A 20,013-nucleotide genomic window follows, 5' to 3' on the forward strand; every position below is an offset into this window, starting at 1 on the left:
ATGATAAATATTCCCCCAGCGTTTCGGAGCCCAAGATAGCGATGTGGGGAATCCAAGAGCAACGACGTCCGAAAACTAAACTCAGCTCAATTGCTACCGGACAAACAACAAACAACGTGTTTATCTTACGGCTAGGCTAACGAACGTGACGGATCCGTGACTGCAGCTGCATAATGAGCAATCCCCATCGGGATTGAGCAGCCGGACTCCTATTGCACGTTGGCGTCGATAAATCAAATTAAGTTCTAAATCTTCATCTGCGGAAGCTTACTCATGGCGCAGCCAACAGAGCATGAGGAAATGAATACGGCTCTCCATGAGGCAACTAAATCTGTAAATACCCTGCCAGAAATAGTAATCCATTCGTAAGGCAAATCATTGAGAAGCAAGTGTAATAACATTTACCTCTCAAATAATAATAGTTATTTATTTAGTTTAACTGTCTGGAAACCAGTTTGCATAAACATTTAGATCAATCGGTAGTTGGTTTTATGGCACTCAAACGGCTGTAAACTAACAGTTCAGCTTGGAAATGTCTATTAAAGTCGTCATACCCTCTGTGGCTGGTATCGAACGAAAACAAAAACAGAATTAAGGCTGAGTTAGCTTGGGCAATTGAGAAGATGATGAGGCACATGATATCCAGGGAGCTTGTTATTGCAATTGAGAAGACGAGGGCGTCTAATTGAACGTGAGGCTAACGCAAAGCAGACGTTTATAATCAATTCACTGCCATTGTTTCTGTGCTTTAATTATAGTTATAGTAGCAAATAGCTAAATAAATGCTACGCCTGAATAGAATCCCACTAAAACGACTGGCTTCTAAGGAAATTGCGAAAGACTACGTTGTTCCATGTTCCAAAAAGTACCGTTTCTTGAGTTCCTTCAAAAAGGAGTTGCGCCTCTTGGGATTTTCCGTCCTGATCTCTGTCACCTCTTCGCAGCACACACATGCGAATCCCGATGGTTGGCCACCCAGGGATTGCTGGTGGTGCAAAACGGCGGCGTTCCCGTTCCCGTTCCCGCTCCCATTTCCATTTCTATTATCCCCGACCCTCAGCGATATAGATTTGAACAACTTGTGCATCGATCTGGGTCGGTAATGTGCGGGAGCCGAGCTGCGTTTCACTTTCATCGAGTTGTAGTTGGACTCCGGATGAGGATTCGAAGCCTCGTTGTTGTTATCGCAGAAACCGGTGGTTCTTGGCACCGCACTTTCGTAGTGGAAACCGTTTTCGGCCATCTTATCTAGGCGGATCCGATGGCAGTCACTGTTGTTGTTGTTGCACATGGCCAGATAAGCGATCCACCGAGGTGAACACTTCAAACACAATGGCGTTAATTGTTTAGGCCGCTAAAAAACCGGCACCGCAAGTCGAAAGACCTTTCCCGCACTGCGTCTAATCGTAAACTGAGCCAAGAGTCCCCGAGCGAGCACGAAGAAAAGGTTCTCGCTTCTCCCTACGGAGCTTCGATTTCTGGAGAACCCAGCCAGGCAAGCTCGCACACCCACGAAAACAAACTCAGAGTTGGCAGTGGGGCAAAGGGTGGGAAGGAAGGGGGAGTACACTTGACAAGTTCCAAAAAAATATGGTTTCGTTCACCACTTGGCCCTAGAACCAGATACAAGTTATATTCAATAAGCAATTGCCGTTCAAATCTAGCGTTTAACAAACATGATTCTTTAAATAATAATATGAACTTGATTTCACTTATACTTCGCCTATTTTTTCCCAGTGTAGTAGCCTCGCCTTCAAAGAGCGAAAAACAAAAGGCAAAAAACCATAACAATGAGCAAGCAACAACTGGGAGCAGCTGAGTGTTTCTTGTGATTATGGTTGTTTTCGAGCTTTTCGCGCTCACAGAAAAATTCTCACAAGTGCCGCTCACACTATTGTTGTAGTTTCGTGTTGTTCAGTGTAAATGGTTTATATCTTTATGACTTGCGCCTTAGCTCTACTACACGCGATTACTAGCCCCAGTGGAAAAAGGTGGTGCTCGCAATGCAAATACGTGGTAGAAACGCCGGTTTTTAGTATTACTGATTCCTAGTTAGTGTATCAACTTTCTTGAAAGTATATAAGAATCTGCGATTCAATAGAACCATTGCATTTTATATCGCAACATTGTTAAGATATCGCTTATTACAAATGAATCAAGTGCATTTAACAAGTTCCTTTTAAACTTTTACTCCTCAAAGTGGGAATTTCTCCTGAATATTCGACTTTAATCTGCAGCCTTTTACGCCACATATTGCATATTACTTTCCCATATCATTGAATTAAGTGAGTCAGTGAATAAGACATATCAATCCGAAAACTTAAGGAACTCAGTGAAATTCGAGATTAAACTTCAGGGCAAACCCAAGTAGACTGTTTGGATCAAAGTCAACGGTCGGTGACGCACGACAGAGTGGATAACTTCTCACTGGAGCAAAAAGAAGTATCTACATTTCTGCTTAGAAGCCAGTTGTCTGTTATCTGGTGGCCAAAATGACGAATGCCTACTGCGGGTTGATTAATACTATAAATCGATTTATGAATTTGTTTTGCCACCTAGCAAGCACCAATTGGTCAGACGATAGAGATAAAAGCCACTGGTGCACTATGTTAAAGCGAAACACCTGACTAGACTGATTTTGGAGAGATAAAACTCCTGAGATAAAAGCACCGAACAAATACTAAAACCTGGATAATTCTTAAAAAAAAACAACCACTAACAATAAAAGGAAACTATTTGAAGTCAAAATTGAAACCCATTCAGCGATATGTCAAAACAATTTGTTTAATGATATTGCTCTTATCTACGAAACATTTTATGAAAACTTGCAAAACCTCAAGGGTGTTGTTTCGGTGGTACAAATCCAGTTTTGCCCTGATAAGCATTTCGAATACTGCGCACTGTTGCAAACAACAACAACAACGCTCGCAATTGTTAAGTAAATGTTTAGGAATGGTCGAAAATATGCTTATTTTGAAATAACTCACTTCTTATCATAAAGTAATTTACTCACCCGCTGAAGCCGCGTCGTTTAGTGGACGATGAGAGTGCATCCGCCTTGCTGCGATTGCCTGTACAATCAGAATGATATAATTTCGTGTATATTTGTATATGAAATCGATGCACTTACTCTGATCCTGCATGTCGGATTTGTGGGAGCCCGCTGCTGCGGCTGCATTCGCTGCGGTTCCGGAACCGTGCTTGTGTGAGCCCGGCGGCGGTTTGAGCACTGAGACAGGAACGAGTCCTTCCTGCACGGCGGCATCGTCGTGCTGCGGATTCAGGCGCACCAGGCAGAAGTCCGGCTCTCCGGCGGTGGGCGGCTCGACAATCTCCACCTGCTGCCCCTTGCTCACGCTCAGCTCATTGCTGCCCGAGGTGGCGATGTAGTCCGCTACCACCCAGGTGGCCTCCTGGTTGCCCAGCTGGAAAGGATAAGAGGATAAGAGGGGGGTCGAGAGATAAGTATCGGGTGGTGCATTTAGGATTCGGACAGTTAACCCATTTCGAACCAAGAAATGTGTTTTTGAAGGGACTAATAAAATACACAAAAATGTTCACTTAAGTGGCAATATTTTAACTAACAACTCAGTTTTTAATCATAGGCCGAATTTTTAGTCAGGATTAGCTTAAATTTACCAACAATGGGTCGGATTTTATTTGAAATCTATAAAAAGGCAAAACAATGCCCATCATCGCGCCAATGATTAAACGAGATTTTATGAGCCATAATAGCGGTATGCAGGTTATGTGTCAAAGGCGCCTTCAGCGGGTTAACATGCTCGGGTCGAGGTCGAGATGGAGGCCCAGAGCCTTATTGATTGACCGCCAGAACAAAGGCCGAGGACTCTGAGGGCTTCAAGGATCATCGGCAGAGCGAACTAACTAATTAGAAAGCCATTCGAGCTTGGCACACGTCCATTGTGGCACGAGGAGCACAGGAGGCGGAAGGAGGAGCACTTCCGCCAGATTTGATTGGTGGCAGGTCCCCAGAAGCCACCCACCCAATCAACCCCGCCCAGAATCCAAACCCTCTCCCCTGCCGCCCAAAAACCTCTTCTATGTGCATTAATAACGTACGAGTTTAGTAATTTACATGCCGGGTGTCGATGTGTGGGCGTCTATCAGATCTTTAAAGCTGTCCGGGAAAATTGTGGCTAATCGTTAATCGATTCCAAGGCATTGGTGTTGTCCACAGAGTGAAATGAGCAGACATACTACTGAAGCCTTTCATTGATAGTTTAAAGTTTATCATAATCCCTGCCTGCATGGCACATCAAACTTCAAGAGTGCTTAATCCAGTTTGTAGTGACAATTAAAAGGCTGGATATAGCTATCCATATTTGCTGTGTGCGCGGGTCTGAAATATTTGAGCTTTATATGAAATTCCCCAAGCGCCGGGGATCGTATCTATTTCCCATACAATATTTATGTGGGACACGCCATAAACTGGCAGCGGGAGCAGGCTGCATGGAAACACCTGTCAGGCGGCTCGGGGCAGGGGGCATGGGCCAAATGGGGAAATGATGTCGCCAAGGCAAACGGCGCTTCACGAGGGGCTGGTGGGCGAGGAAAATGGAAATGGAAAATGGGAAATGGGAAATAGGGGGAGTGTGCTGGCGCTCATAAGCGCAATTAAATCAACTTCATCAGCGGACAGGAGCAAGAGCAGCGGCAGAGAGCTTAGTTTATTATGCTCGCCTCGCTGCCTTTAAGCTCTGCACGAGTGTGAGTGTGTGTTTGTGGGAGAGAGCACTGTTCATTTTATACACCGCAAGAAACTTCTAGTTACAAATACCTAACTCAAAGGTAAGTATATAAAATATATAGAGGAAACATTATAATTGTAAATCAGCACCCATCTTTGACAGCAACTCGGAAATAGCTCGTAGCTGAGAAATAGGATAATACAAAGGATAATACAGTTTAGATCTATGTTCTCAGTGCACGCACACACACACACACTGGGACTCAGTTTCCTTTCAGGATCCCCAGCCACGGCACTGTGTTAATTAAGCAGCACTGACACGGAAACGTGCCGCGCTCCTGTGTGCGAGTATTAGTGGCCAGTACATATGTATTTGAGCGGTGAAGAGGCGCTTGTGCTGGTGTGTGTGTGTGTTTGCACGTTTCCGCTTGTAATGCAATTAGTTGAAAAGTTTCCGAGGAAAAGTTTGGCAAAGTTTTTCGACAACAGTCCTTGCAAGACGCGGGGGCGCAGCTTCTCAGGGGCGTGGTTGGCTGCCAAATTATTTTTTCATTTTTATTTATCTGGGGCTCTTAAATTGCCACTCAGCCCCAAAGAAAATTGATTGGCGGCCGAAAAGAAAGGAAAACAAATCAGCGGAAAATGTTTTTAAGCTGACTTTAAGTGCGTTGTGTGCCTTTTATGCTGCAGTGAAAAGTTCTCGCATAACTCCGGCACACGCCGGTGGCGTATACGCAATGTGCTCCTCATCATAGCTGGCATCATCATCGCTGTCATTATCATCATCTCTGTGTGCTGCAAATTGCAGCAGTCACGCACAACCACCCAGACTCACAATGGCACTGATAAGCTGCCATGAGGCACAATTTTCTCCCTCATTTTCCCCCAAGCCGGTTGGGAAAGTGGAAAAGTGAAAACCAGAGGCCAAAGCAGCTGTCAGGAATCAGTAAAATCAACTGGAATAGAGAAGCTCTTTAATGCCACCGGTTTAAGTCGGCTGATAGCCTTGCAGCTCCATTACTTCTCAGTTTTAACCGAAAATGAACTCGGCTTTCTTGTACCGAGTTCTCCATTCTATTGTAGCTGCCAATTAAGTTCAGGCTCGCTTTTGTTTCGCCTTTTGACTGGATCTTTCATTAAAATAATGAAAGGATATTTCCGAGCGAAGAAGGGGGAAATTCGAGCGAACGAATGGGAAAATCGCACGAGTTTTTCCAGCTGCAAAATGCAATCAGCACTGCCTTGTTGGGTTACGTCTTTGCCGCCTACGTTTTTGCATAAAAATAATTACCATGGCTTACAGTTTCTTCTGCGCATTTGCATATTTAATAGCCGACTGGCGCAAATTTAAGAGTTCGCCTCAACAGGAAACGAACAATCTTAAAGCTATCGGGACCCATAAATTGGCAGTCTCGAACTTCATCTATTTTCCATGGGTAATTGAAAACTTTCCATGCGGATTTGCATAGCTGAAAAGGGGAAAATAAACATAATGGAAAACGAAGGCCTAGAATGCAGTCGAAATGGGGGAAAACTTTGCAGCTAGAAGTCCTGCTGGGAGAAAGGCCAAGGACGAAATTCGTTGACAGTCGACACTCGCATTTCAAAGGCAAAGTTTTCGCAGGGAATTTGACTGCTCTCGCTGCTGATTACATGCTGATAACAATAATAGCTTAGGCTCGGAACACAGACTCACAAAAGGCTCAGCCGGAAAATGTGCGCCTTTCCCTTTTCTCTCCGTCGCGCAAATTGTAAAGCGATTTGGCAAAATGTTTACGTTATTATTGATGGATGCCCCCGCTAGCTTTCCGCTCCCTCAAAGGCCGGATTATGGGGCGTGGGGGTAGGTTTCCCCACATTGTATGTAAGCCCATGTCTCTTTTGCCCTTCGAGGAGGGATCGTAAAAACGCAATTGCTGCGACGACGACCCAAAAAGCCATCAATTGTTAAGTCATTAAAAAATGTGTTTGAGTTCCAGGGGCTCGAAGGAGAGGCACATGAAAGCAAACGTCAGGGTTGTCAAGTGAAATTACAAACATCATTTAACTGATTGGAATAATGGCCCAGCAAGCTGTTCCCTGCACTGAGAAAATATGATTGGAATATGAAATTGAAGATTATTTGCTCCTATGTTTTCCAAAAACCATTCAGCTGAAACGAACTTAAATCTCTAAAAATAGCATCGACACCCGGGTAAACATTTCATAAAATATTGCGAGGAACTGCGCATCTACAGCATTTGCCTTTCGTGTTCCAGTCCACGTCCATTGAAAACTCAGTACATTAGAGCTTCTCGCCCGGAACGGTTCCAAGATGTTTCACTCAAGGAAAGCTATATTGTGCGGATTGGTTCTTCTGTGCCTGCTGTTCCTACCTTTGACCACCCAAACGCAGCTCGACAGGATTGAAGACAAACTGAACAATTTGCATTGGAATCTAGAACGCATTAAGGACCTACTGCAAAATGCCAACAGGGAGAGTTCGACTAGACGTCTCAATAATCTTAGGGGTTCCTCGCTCGTTAACGTGCTTCATTCGCCAGTAGGGCAATGAAGATCACTTAACATCACTGTCACTGGAATACACCCATGTATAACCGCAATAATTTTGATACCGAAATAAACAATTGGCTTTTTTCCAAGTGGAATCCATTTCTCGGGCATTTATCAAATATAAAGCTTTAAACTGCAAAATCAGAAGAACTCTCCCTTCGATCTACGTGCTCTGAACCGAGATATTGAGTGGAAGGGAGGAATTTTAGACAGATTTCGTATGCCAGTTGATGCCTGGCTGGAATTTGTTCGCCTAAATGCCCTCATGGGCGCCATAAATCACACAGATATGCCAAATACGAATAGGGAGGAACCTGCTGAAATATACACATAAATGCGAAACACACTTGTGGGAAAATAAATGTGTGTACCCATAGATAGCCGCAAACTGGCTGTGTTTCTGGGGTACATAAAACATAAACGTCTATTATTCAATTAACTCGCACAGTGGGTCCGCAGCAGGTGCGGCGGGGTCAGAGGTCGACCCCGGGTCCCGACATCAATTACGACGTTGTGGCAAACACCCAGTCGGCAAGATGGCAAACAAGAGGAGCAGGAGGAAATGGCAGTCCGTGCGAAGGACGGGGAGCAGTGCACAGATAAAAAAGTGGGTCTCCATCATTTGAATATTCGCATAATTAAGCAGCCAGCAAAGTGGTTAGTGTCGAAAAGTATGCAACATGCATATGCACACTCTGAAAAGCCAGATAATGATTAATTAGTTAAACATAATATCAAATTATTTGTTTTTCCCTTTCAACACAAACTACTACCTCAAACATTTGGTTTCTTGTGTAGCTATCGCACTGCGGTCTAGTAATTGTACGACATGTTAACACCAAAAGCAACCACATTTCCTCGACTCCACATCCACCCATCGATAGGCCCATTGTCTGGCCCGCCTGCTAACGTGGCTCATGGGTGCCTTTGGGTGGGGAAGGGGGTGTGGCTGCCAAGTGGGCGTAAGTGCTGAATGAAAGTCATTTACAGCGCAAATCGAATAATATTCTAAATCAATTACGTACAACTACGACTTGATCGATAAGGGAAACAGGAAAGAGTTCAATTCTTCTTACTGGAACTGGCCTGGGACTTTTGCATTGCTCTTGCTGATATTAATTTAATTACTTAGTAGACTCCTGTTTAATAATTTTCCTGTCTTACCTAACATTAATTTTCTACTTTATATAAATGTTTTAACAGGAGTTGCGTACTTGAAAAGTCAAGAAGGCAGAGGAAATGATCAGTAATGAGCATTGGCAGAGCAGCTGGCATACGGCAATAGGATTTCCTTCCTTATGGGCAAGTCAACCCGTTGTTCCAGATTCCCATGCCACAAGGACCAACAATTTGGTGCGAACAGCAGACAAACAAAACCAACAACCGACTGCCGGAAGCCTCGGACTTCGGGGCTCAGCCTTGGCCAGCCCAAATGCTGTTTGGGATTTTAAAAGAGTTGGCCCCATGTCAAGTTGGGTGTCCTGTCCCCCGACCCCCGACCCAACTGATTCCCACTTAAAACCGAGAGAGCAATCTATGGAAGGAAGGGGGGCAAAAATTGGGGGCAACAGGAGCCAGGAGGACATCGGCAATTTGTGGCCGGCAGAGAGTCGCTCATGTCCGTTGGATTGGATTGGATTGCCAGCGGGAACTGTGGATGACAGATGGACATGGCCACGTACTCCCCCACTTTTTCTCCATGGGGAGCAATTGTGCGAGAGGCGGCTCTGGTTTAAAAAAAAAAGGCGATGTCTATCGATGGGCGTGTCACAGCATTTGCCATTGATTTTATGGCCCAAAATGCGAGGCGTTGAGCCACAAGAAAAAGAGGAGGGAAAGGCAAGCCGAAGGCTTCGAATTGTGATGGCCATTCTAGTGGCATGTGAAAGTAAGCCTTGGGATTACGACCCACCACATCGGGACCTCAAATAAAACAGAGAGCATTAATACCGAGCAAATCTGTATTTTCTAGTACGAGGTTAAAAATTGATTGGACTTCATTTCATTATTCGTAGCACAATTGCAATATCCGACTATTTATTTTATTACACAATAAAATCCTTACATCCTTTAAGCTCTCCTTAATTTGATTTTAGGTTGTGATTGGGTCTGCCAATTTATTACACTTCTATTCAATATTCATAGGTTTATATCTGTGGCACGGATTTTGTTTGCCCTGTATCGTACGTATCCACATTGCTGACGAATAAAAGCATTCTGATATTAAATTCTCTGAATTTGGGAGTTTGTTTGTTTGTTGTTCTTCAGAATCCGAATGTAGGCGAATAATTCATATTTGTAAACGTTGATTCATTGCCCCATTTAATATCCCTAATATATGAGTGCGTTTAATTCGATTCAACTTCGTTTCGAATAATAGAAAGATTATTTATTTAACTCGCAATCTCTTATTACTATGCATACACATATCGGGACATGGCCAAAACTATCTGAGCTTAAATTTCTGCGTTAAATATGTGATTCAAATGCTCTTGTATTTTGTTCTCGTATTTGCTATGTGCACACCCAATGTCAAGAGTCCTGCAACTAGGATCTCGAGTTATGCTGTCATAGCATACTTCTGATGACAATTTAGTTACAAATTCGTTTGGCCTTCTGCTTTCCAGCAGCAGCTTCTAATGCTTTGTGTGCTGTTTTTTCTTAACATTTCTTTTTCACTGGATTTCCATCGCAATTTGCATATCAGTCTTGCCATTGAGGAGCCAACGACAAGGGCTCAGGAACAGAGCTTCCTGGCTTTGTGTGTTTGCCATGTTCTTGAAGAGCGAAAGTAGTTGCTATCCGCAGGTAACTTTGTCCTCCAGTTTGCAGAACGATGCGATTTATTAAAATTGTTCTACATTTTCTGCACTTTGTTTGCCTGAATGTTTTGTACCTCCTCGGCTACAAGACTTTTCTACGCCTTCTCATCCGACTACAAAATATATTTTCCATTGTTAGACTGCTGGCATTTTCTTGTGGCTCTGGGAAAAGGAAAATAGCAGGGAAGATAGAAAAAGCCCAGCTGAAGGAGCGCTCAATGACGCAGCCAACTGCAGCTGACAGCACCAGCATCATGAGACACATTTTCGTGTGGCAGCAAATTTCCTTTTCAACGCGCCAGCGAGAAAATTGGGGGGAAACTGTGAAGCTGGGAAACTGCTTCCTCACTTCGTTGCCTGCGATTTATTTTGCGTGTGCACTCGAAAGTATGCCATAACGAAATGCATAAAGCATTTGCCCGTGGAAAGAGCTTCGCAACTGGGCAACTTTCAATGGCTGCACGCAAGGAGATGCCCCATAAAAGTTTACGCCTCCTGCAAATTTGCTCGGGAAATATTCAGCGAACACATAAATATTTTCGTGACACTAAATTAAAATATTGCAGCTTCCTGCACAAGCACTGCAAAAAAAGTTGACTTAAAGTTTCCCTCATTAATTAGTTCGCTTATATCAACCTCCTATTTATGACTTACTTTTTGTGCACAAGGTCACTCTGGAATTAAGAGCTAATAGGATAAGTCAAATGGTCACACTATTGATTAAGCTTCGAAAATATGATGTCAAAATATTTCTACGTGTATAAAATATCTCACTGTTCTTAAATGAACTCCCACGACAACAGGAAAACTTAAATGAAGCAGAAATTTATGAAAGGCCGCCAGCATCGAGTAAATTGAGTAGAAGGGGCATTGCGATTATAAGGAGACCAGGAAGCTGTCTGCTTCTCAAAAACATCACTCAAGCCCCAAACCTGACAAAAGAAGTCGGGGGGCCACAAAAAATGGAGGCAGGGGCAAGGTCAGCCCAAGACACAATGCAGCACAGGAAGCGCTGGCGGGAATGGGGGAAGGAAAACAGGGGCGACAACAATGATGATATGGCTTATATGGCCTGATGAAGTGATAAATACATTATGTGATGAGGGCAAGAGGAAAGCACTATTTAAAGAATGTGCCACGGAAGGGCGGAACGCTACTAGGAGCAGGGTCGAAGTTGAGTAGGGAGCAAATAAATTAGCGCACCACACTGCGTATGATTAATGTGCTTATTAAACGGCGTTGCTGCTGTCTGCTTGGGTCAACAACCAGTTTGCTGGCAACGGCGGAGCTTCCACAACTAATCGAAATAAATAGCGCAACACGCAATAAGTCAAAGACCCTTACTGAAAGACAGAAACTGCAAATAGTTCTTCAGCAAAAAAAAAAAAAGAAGAGATTCACTAGCCATATATACTCAGTTATATTGTTCCTATTAAGTGCTATAAATTCATCATAAATTTATATGGAATAATTTAGAGCGGTATTGATATCCCTATCTTATTAAGTATTCTTATATGAAGGGATTGTAAATATTTGTCCGTCAACGATGTTTGTTCAGAAGTAAAGCCTTGGCAAACATTAATCGAGTCACGACGCACTTATAGAACCGCATTCACTGGGCAAAACTGTCGCATGACTTGTAGGGGGAGGTTGGGGTAGTAAAGCCAAGGATATCTCGACCACAAGAAAATCCGTGCCGCAAGCTGGTGACCTTTGCACTTTGGCCACTGGAGGAGGCGGGGTGGTAAACTTTTGCCACTGCTAAATAAAAGATAAGCTGACCAAGTTCCCGATAAGGTCAAGGCAATCGCTGCCATGTTTAGCATTAATATTTGATGGCCCGTCTATCCGAGCATGCATCAATCGAACCCTTATCACAGGAGGATTGGTTAAAGAATTGAGAAAAATTACGTGGCTTGTCGGAAACAATTTCCTGTGATCACAAATAACATGTGCGACAAGCAAAAGTCGAAGCCAACGATTGTCTGCGATTAGAGCAAAATAGTTTTTTCCTTAATTGTGAAATAGATGGTCGCACATGATATTGCGTTTTTCCATTAATTTTCCACCCCTTGGTAAGGTCATACTATATGAACTTAGAGGTCAGTTTTGATACTCTTACAAGAATATACCTTGAGTCCGCTGCTGCTGGGCTGTCGAAAGAATCGAAAGGAGCTGGGCGTATCGATGGTATGTTGTCGGGCCAAGACTCCGTGACCCGTGACACTGGACTGCCGGAACCAGGGCAGCGAGATCTTGCGGCGACTTTTCCGCTGAACTGGTGCAGGATTGGGGGCGGGATTGCTTGAAGGCGTGGCGGACACGGCGGGAAAGGTGAACGGAGACTGCTCCTGCTGACTGTGGCCATTCTTGCCAGGAGTTCCGGCTCCTGCCGGCGGTGGGGAAGTGGAGTCGTCCTCCTGCAGGGTGCAGAGCGGCGTATTTTGAGCAGAGTCCGCAATGGACGGCGACGGCGAAGGATCGCCTACGGCGATTGGTGCGCTCGTGGGCAGCGGTGTATTGGGCAGGGATACGTAGCCCTTGGTCGGGGTGTCCTCGCCACACTTGAGCCGCTCCAGCGAGCTCTTCTTGCCGCCGCCCCCGCCGACACCGTCGGCGGAGTCCACACTGTTCATCCGCTCGTTGAGAAACTTCTTTACACTCTTCATGATTCCTTGGCTCCGTTTTCTCCTCCTTTTGCGGGTAACTTACACAATCACTTTCATTTTTCGGTTAAATCACAGTCCAAAGGAAAAGCAGGCGGTGGGCTCTTTTATTTTTAAAACAAATTCGGGGCTTTGTTAGCAGTCAGCCGCAAATCGATAAAGTTCTCCGACTCCTAGACCGAAATGTTTTATTTTTATTTTCCAGCGAACGTGAGTGTGTGTGTGTGAGAGAGAGACTGCCTGATTCGATTTTACATCCTGCAGGATGTTCGCACACAAACGCACTGGGTATCTATATGGATTTCACATATGGTGGTGACAGTTTTGCTGCGGTCTCGTTTCCCGCTGTCTTTGACTTTCAATTAGTGCAACGCGGCGTATGATCAATTTTAAGCTCACAGCCTGCATTTTGCATTTTAATTAATGCAATGTTTGCACAGTCTGTGCCGCATTTAATTATGACTTTAAATTGATTGAGTGCTTCAGCACAAAGAGATTTAGCCCCACTTAGATAAGCAATAAACTGAGCTGATTGTGACTTAGGCCAGTGATTGTAGTTAGAAAGATAGTTAAGATAGATATACATATTTCCAGTGCTCTTTTTGTTTGCTTATACTCGGGCATTTTTTGATTTATACACTTATTTTTAGAAGCAGATCCGTGAAATACTAATGGTTTGATTATTGCTTTTAACTAAATCGAATTAACTAAATCAAAGAAGCTGGCTGCCCTTGTCTTGTCGGCATCATCCGACCGCCACTTTTCATTTTGGCCACTTCTCCCGCTTCTGTTATGATTTCGCTGTTTATATATATTTTATTTATTTTATTTGCATAGATAAAAAGCTGCTCACCGCCAAGCGGCCCAAAATTTATCTTGAATTTTCTTAGCGCACGTTTGTTTACCCCGAACTATGTCCGTATATAAGGCCTATATCTATGCACATGGGTTTGTTATTTTTACACATTTCTGTTTGTTGCTCGACAGTCGTTGCCAGGCGTTTAGCGCGTGTTTCCGAAAAAGTATCTCAAGATTGGGAAGATGTGGCAGGTGCGCCATAGCGACTGCCACTTCAGCCGGTCCGCCGATCTCGGAATCGCAGCCGAGCAATTATGACTGGGTTTTCTCAGATTCTGTTTGCTTTCCTTGCTATTTTCCCATCGCTTTTACCCCTTCAATAGTTTAGGGGAAAACAATTTCCCTGGCAAGTGGGAACAGAATTTAAGTCGAGTGAATCCGCAAGACTCTTCCAGTTCAAATCTAAACTATGAGTCTATAGATATTATTCTCTCCACTTGAGTCCCCAAAAAGAATTTATTTTTCGGTTCAGTACCTAAATACTTTGATTCGCCCAAGTGATTTAGATATTTTTATTGGTTTAGGATGGAACATTAAACCGCAAAGTAAGGGTATTTGCAAATGATCGGCATGAGCTGGCCGAGAAAATTTGCATACGTTCGAGGAAATTCGAGGGCCTTTTGAGCAGCTGTTCGCTAAGTGGCATTCCCATCACTTTTGGGGCAGATGCTGTTGGTTCGGTTTTTCTCTATTAAAAACACTGAAAACTTTGCTCCTTTCCGTGGCGAAGAGGGTGTGTGTATTTACACCCACTGCCAGGACTCGTTGACATTTTGTGGCGTTGACAAAATGCCAGACATATTTCCCATTTTCCTAGCCTCCTCAGCATTCTGTCCTAATACTTTCATTTCATTCACTCAAAAAGCCAACCTAATTCAATTTTTGCAAATGAATGCACACAGTGGGGAAAGTGGGGAGAATGGGATGTTGTTAGAGCAACGTTTGGATTTCAAACTAAATTAATTTAGTCTCGCCCCCCAAACTTAAAGTAAGCTTGGTAACTTTTGCTTACTTCTGTGGTGGTATCAAAGTAAAGGGATTACCCCTTTTTGCAGTTCGAGCCATTTATTCCACATTTTTCATACATATTTAATGAAATTGTATTAAATCTAATGAACACCTACTCAAAAAAGTCTCAAAGGATTCAAAAACTGTTTTAATCCTGCCTGCTGGCTAGATTTGAAACTTTGCCCACGAGATCAAAATAAAAGTGGGAAAAGAGCGCCAAATGGAAATCGCATCCGACTGCAGCTCGGAAAACGTTTCTAGCATTGGAAACTTTGGAAATGTGCTTCCTTTGTTCGGTTCTGTTGGGTCAACTAAGCGGTTTTGACCGACCACAGTTGCTAATGTTTGTGTTGTTCGTATGCTGTTTTAATTGCTTCCGGCTGCAAATTGGATTAGATTAGGCCAAACTGGCCTTTGCCAAGGGGTTGGGTCCATTATGGAAATGGAAGTAAGAGTACCAGCGAGGATACCAGCCAGGATGTGACAACTGATGGATACAACGGAAAGGGCACAAGGCTGGACATTGCACTCGTTTCCTCTGTTTGCAGTTCACCCAACTGGCACTCAAATTAAATTGCAATGCATCGACTCGATAATTATAATGACCAAAACATGTCGTGTCTACATCAGCCGCAACTGAAAAAAAAGCAATATAAAACCCACAGCACACAGGGAGCCAGAGCCACCGTATTAGCTGAGCTATTCCACGGAACCACAACCCTATCGCGTTGAAATAAATATTAAAATGCAATAGATAAGCGTGGAATTAATGGCCCTAACTCGGGTGAGTTGGCCAATCTAAGAACAAAGCACTGGGTGGTGGCGACTATCAGATACCCTTCATGGGAAAGAGTCGATGTTATGGCTGGGGATTTGGTATGGAAAATCCAATATATAAAATCCGAGATAAAATATTTAGGTAATTAAAATTAATCAGATATAAAGGAAAAATTTGAATACAGTATTTTTTAAATAATTATTTTGCCAACACATATTTCTTTTAGTGCTACGCATTTCTAAGAAATCCAAGATTTTCTGGCCATGATACACTGCGATCGCTGTGCAGTTGACAGCAGCACTCGAGGGGTTTTTTGGGGGCAACGAATCGTCTAAATGGGGGGAATGTAACTGCTACTCAAGTGACTGAAGGCGTGAAAAAGGTCAAAGGCAGCGGTGGCGGAAAAGCGGGTGGAAGGGTGGCATTTTCGCCTGCGGCTGCTGCAGACATTTTCATCCTCAGCTCATTTTTTCCCTTTTTGCCCTCGCAAAAATGCTAAAAAGGGTTCCCCCGCTCGCTTGTGTAGTTTTTGGCAGCAGAAACAGCTTTTTATCATTTTTATTTGCATTACTCGGATTGTTGTTTCACTTTTGTTTCTAGTTATTTATATAAGCCAGGTCTTTGTTTACACCGTTTTTCGGAACAGTTTAAGGCCTAAACAAGAGGCTGTCATTTATGTAATCTTCTCTTTTGAGTATTGTTTAAATTTTTGCGGCATTAGCGGGTATTTTCGTTTGTTGATATGGCGACTTTCTTTCAATTTTTGATTTGGTAGAGTGTGTTGAGTATCTTTATCTTTCGAGTACTTGTTCTTATCACGGTGATAATGGGCGATTTTCAATCACTTGATTTTCTCCATACAATTTATGGACGTTGCGTATTGCGCTCCTCTTTAGTGGGTTCACTCAAAGAAATGTAGAATATAGTTGCAGCTTCAGAGTTTTAGTGAAGAAGAGACTGCTGCTGCTGCTTTTGCTGCTGCGTTTGGCGTTTTTTGGCCTGGCGGCGCGCATCTGCAGGCAGCAGGCGATGGAAAATCCAAGAGGAAAACTGAGGAAAACCCGAGCAGCCGGGCGGTGAGTGAACGAACCTCTTGGCTGAAACTCTGCGGAGCAACTGGAGCAGCAGCTGCCCCACACGAACCCACGAATCCACAAATTCACGAATTCACGAATCCAACGAATTCGCAGCGTCGAACGCACCGAAAACATTCGCGATGCCAACTGCCTTAACCCACTACCCCCAAGGGGGGTTCAAATTGGCGAAAAGAAAGAAGACCAAAAAGCTTTCCACGGAAACTCGGAGAGTGCTTCTGCCCAGAGCTTTCCCTCTCTCAGGTTGTTATTGTTGGGGTCTGTGCGTTTTCAGATGGGCGGGAATTTCGTTTCAGCTAATTATTTAAATTAATTCCGCTTTTTTAAAGGGAAGTAAATCATTTTTTGTAGTAAACAGGATGGGCATAAATAGATCTCTAAATATGCAAAATAGAACTAGAAATAAAAAATAGTCCAACAGATTGCAAAGCATCCCAGATATAATATCTTAAATGATGTATCTTATTTGTACAATTGGCTCCTTGAATCAGTTTTATTCGGACTATCATATAGCAACCATAAAATATAATAAACACAGCAAGAAGTTTCGGGGTGTTGGACGGATCCCTGGAGCCGTAAAATAGTAGCACAAGTAAAGCCCTTAACCTCGGTAACCTCTTCCACATAAGACAAACGGTTATGTCGGTCGTAAAACCGCTCGAAATCTGCATTAGCATCTTAGCGTTAGTGGCAAAATCGGGCGGGTTTTGCCGAAACGCTGCCCGTTGACAGTTGAAAGACGCTCGCAGACAGACCTAACTATAAAGAAGTGTCACATAAAATTTACATTAACCAAATGTAACGAAACGGCGCTAAAAGCAGTCATATATAATCCAGCACACACTCGACCTACAAGATACAGACGGCTGCTGGCTGGAAACTAGGAGCCGTCGACAAGCAGCGGTCTCGAAGAGTTCCACGCACCAGCGAGGGAAATCTCATTAAGCCCTGCTATGAATTTTAAACATGTTGCAGGACCCGAACTGAACTCATCCGATCCGAGTCGTGGCGAGCGGGAAAACTAGTTCAGCTGGCCAATGGCAGTGGAATCCACGACTCTGGGATGGAGAGACAGATGTGTCGGTTGGAGATGAGGGTGCAAGCTGCTTCCATGTGAGGTAGGACTACTGGCAAAGTTCTTTTTGGAGCTTAAAGCTACCTGGAAAATAGGGGGAAACTCACTGAGCACAGCCACACAGCCAAAATAAGGGGAACACTCTGAGTGCTTTCGAATCTAACTTGTAGGTATTATCAATAGTTACTTTTGTAGTGATTTACTCATTCCTGTAACTTGCCACTTAAATCATAATCAAATCAAACTTAATATTCGAACTTACCTTATTATCACTATCTGTGGTATTACCCGATCCGAAGCTAGCCAGAGAACAGCGATCATGATCATTTTCCGTGAGCTGTTCATCCAAGTCCCGCGAGGATCGTTGCGAGGAGCCCGAGTGTTTAGCTGGAGACTTGGGCAAGGTCAACGAGGTGCCCGAGAAGCAGGTCTCCTGCATGACTTCACGCAGCTTCTTAACCCAGATCTGTAAGTTATAAAAACGTATTAAGCCAAGGCATAAAGTATCGATGAACTACTAACCTGTTTCGTTTCCAAGCTCGTTGCCTTCAGCACGATCCTGCAATCCGAGAGCATGGGTGAACGACCCGTCCACACGGCAAACTTAGTCTCATCGCCTTCGATGTGCTCTGTGATGCCCATGTCGGTGGTCATGAGCTTGCTTTTAAACTGGTACTTGACTACGTTGGACTCCTTTACCTCCTTGGCGAACAGGAGATACAACTCAAACAAGAAGACCCGACGCTCTCTGCCCTTTCGAATGATCTGCTTGGTATCCCAGGCTTGGAAGGCGTCCTGCAGCACAACTTCACCCAGTTTGTCTACGGAGACATCACAGTTTTCCAGCAGCGAAAGATGCATGGCATCGTTGGCCTTTTTGGGGACATTGAGCATCACCTCGAGGCCTTCTTTGATTTCGCCGTGGCTCTCCTCGCAGCAGGAAAGGAGATCCTTAAGTAACAGCTGGTATTTGGTGATCCTCTGCACAGGTTTGATGAGATAGGCGGGCAGGGGATGATCTACCTCCAGGCGCCGTTGTAGTTCTTCAAAGAAACTGCCGCCGTGCTGGACCAGCAAATTATTCGATGTGGGCTTGTTCTTGCAGTAGTGCACATACATATCGAACTTGGAGGCCCAGGTCACAAAGCAATGGCCCACATCCTCAGGCATTGTCTCGTATTTCTCCAGCTCGCGCAGGAAAATCTTCTGGTGGAAGTGGTGTATTTCCCTGATGTTGCCGAATATCACATCTTCCTGTCCAATGAGGGCAGAAGGTACATTTTTTCCCACTCGGAATTCCTCAAGGAAACACTTGATGCAAGTGGCCAGATCATTAACATACGCCCTCTCTGTTTGCATCAGTTCAGCCATGATGAACTCTTTCCTCCTCGCTGACTTGCGCTTCTCCTCGTTTATCTCCTTGTTCTCCTTATTGCTGCTGTTTAGCTTGGCTTCCAGCGTGGGGTCCGAATGACGATCCCCAGAGGAGGAGCTTATCGAACTGTTTCCATCGGAGCCCAAAAGTAACTGCTGCTGGGACATGCCCAAAGACTTCTCCAACTGCTCGCAGTAGCTGTCCATGCGGTTGCTAAAGTCCTTGTACCGCTGATCCACGGACGCCACCCATTGCTTGATATCGCTGGCGTGGGCATGACCCTTTTCCACCAAACTATCAGCTAGTTGGATCAGAAGCTTGACCCTTTCGCGAGTCTCCTTAGCAGTGCTTCGGAATTCATTATGCTCTTTCAGCAACCCTTCTGTTTCCTCCTTGCTTATGCCCACCAGATTGGACCTAGAGGAGAGATACGCTTCTCCGGTGTTGTGTATCCATTCGATCGCCTGTTTGGCGCTTCTCTCAAAGAGAACGAACTGCTGGCACTGATCCAGAGATTTCTTGCGCAGCGTCCAGTAATCCAGAACTTGATTTTCCTGAGTCAACAGCTTATCCAGTTTGCTCTTCACGTGGCCTTCACAGTTGCCTTTATACTGATAGCACTGCTGCGATCGGTTAGCGTATTTTAGAAAAGTCTCAGCTGTGCGACGCGCCAAAGTACAGGCCTTCAGGAAAGCCTCCTTCTGCTCCTGGTGTTTCGAGATCAACTGGACAATGGCTTGAGCTTTGTCGCTGCCTCCTCCACCGTCACACCAGTCATCCTCACGTTTGTACTCCCGCTCTAAGCTGTCCAGAACCGAGCACACCTGCTCGGCTGTTTTGTAGAAGTTTATCGAGGCGGTCACCAGCTTGTGCCGCTCCTCCGCGTAAGTCACCAGCTGCTGCCACTTCTTCGTCACATCGTCGCTGATTTCATCGATGGATAGCGGGTCGTAATGGTTAGCATTGATGAGGGCGTCTGCACGGTACTTAACCTGCACCGCCGATGTGTGCGTCTTCTCGATGGCAATCTGCAGGAATGGAATATATTAATAATCGTACAACTATTTCGAATGATA

At 44.4% G+C, this 20,013-nt stretch overlaps 1 protein-coding gene across 3 annotated transcripts in view; it reads right to left on the reverse strand.

Annotated features, from left to right (window-relative positions):
- The window catches only part of LOC6610254 (triple functional domain protein), a 38,685-nt gene that overhangs the window by 10,193 nt on the left and 8,479 nt on the right, over positions 1-20,013 (reverse strand). Inside the window, exons 5-8 of one of the 3 annotated variants that reach the window (XM_032719979.1) lie at positions 18,085-19,965; positions 17,825-18,028; positions 3,131-3,425; positions 3,014-3,071 (exon numbers count right to left, since the gene is read on the reverse strand). In XM_032719979.1, coding sequence (XP_032575870.1) covers positions 3,014-3,071; positions 3,131-3,425; positions 17,825-18,028; positions 18,085-19,965 — 2,438 coding nt within the window. Of the gene's footprint in view, positions 1-869; positions 1,401-3,013; positions 3,072-3,130; positions 3,426-12,215; positions 13,171-17,824; positions 18,029-18,084; positions 19,966-20,013 lie in introns of those variants that run through there. The other 2 variants (XM_032719980.1, XM_032719981.1) reach the window with 2 other exon arrangements.

This window comes from Drosophila sechellia, chromosome 3L (assembly GCF_004382195.2).
Source record: "Drosophila sechellia strain sech25 chromosome 3L, ASM438219v1, whole genome shotgun sequence".
Taxonomy (NCBI): Eukaryota; Metazoa; Arthropoda; class Insecta; order Diptera; family Drosophilidae; genus Drosophila; species Drosophila sechellia.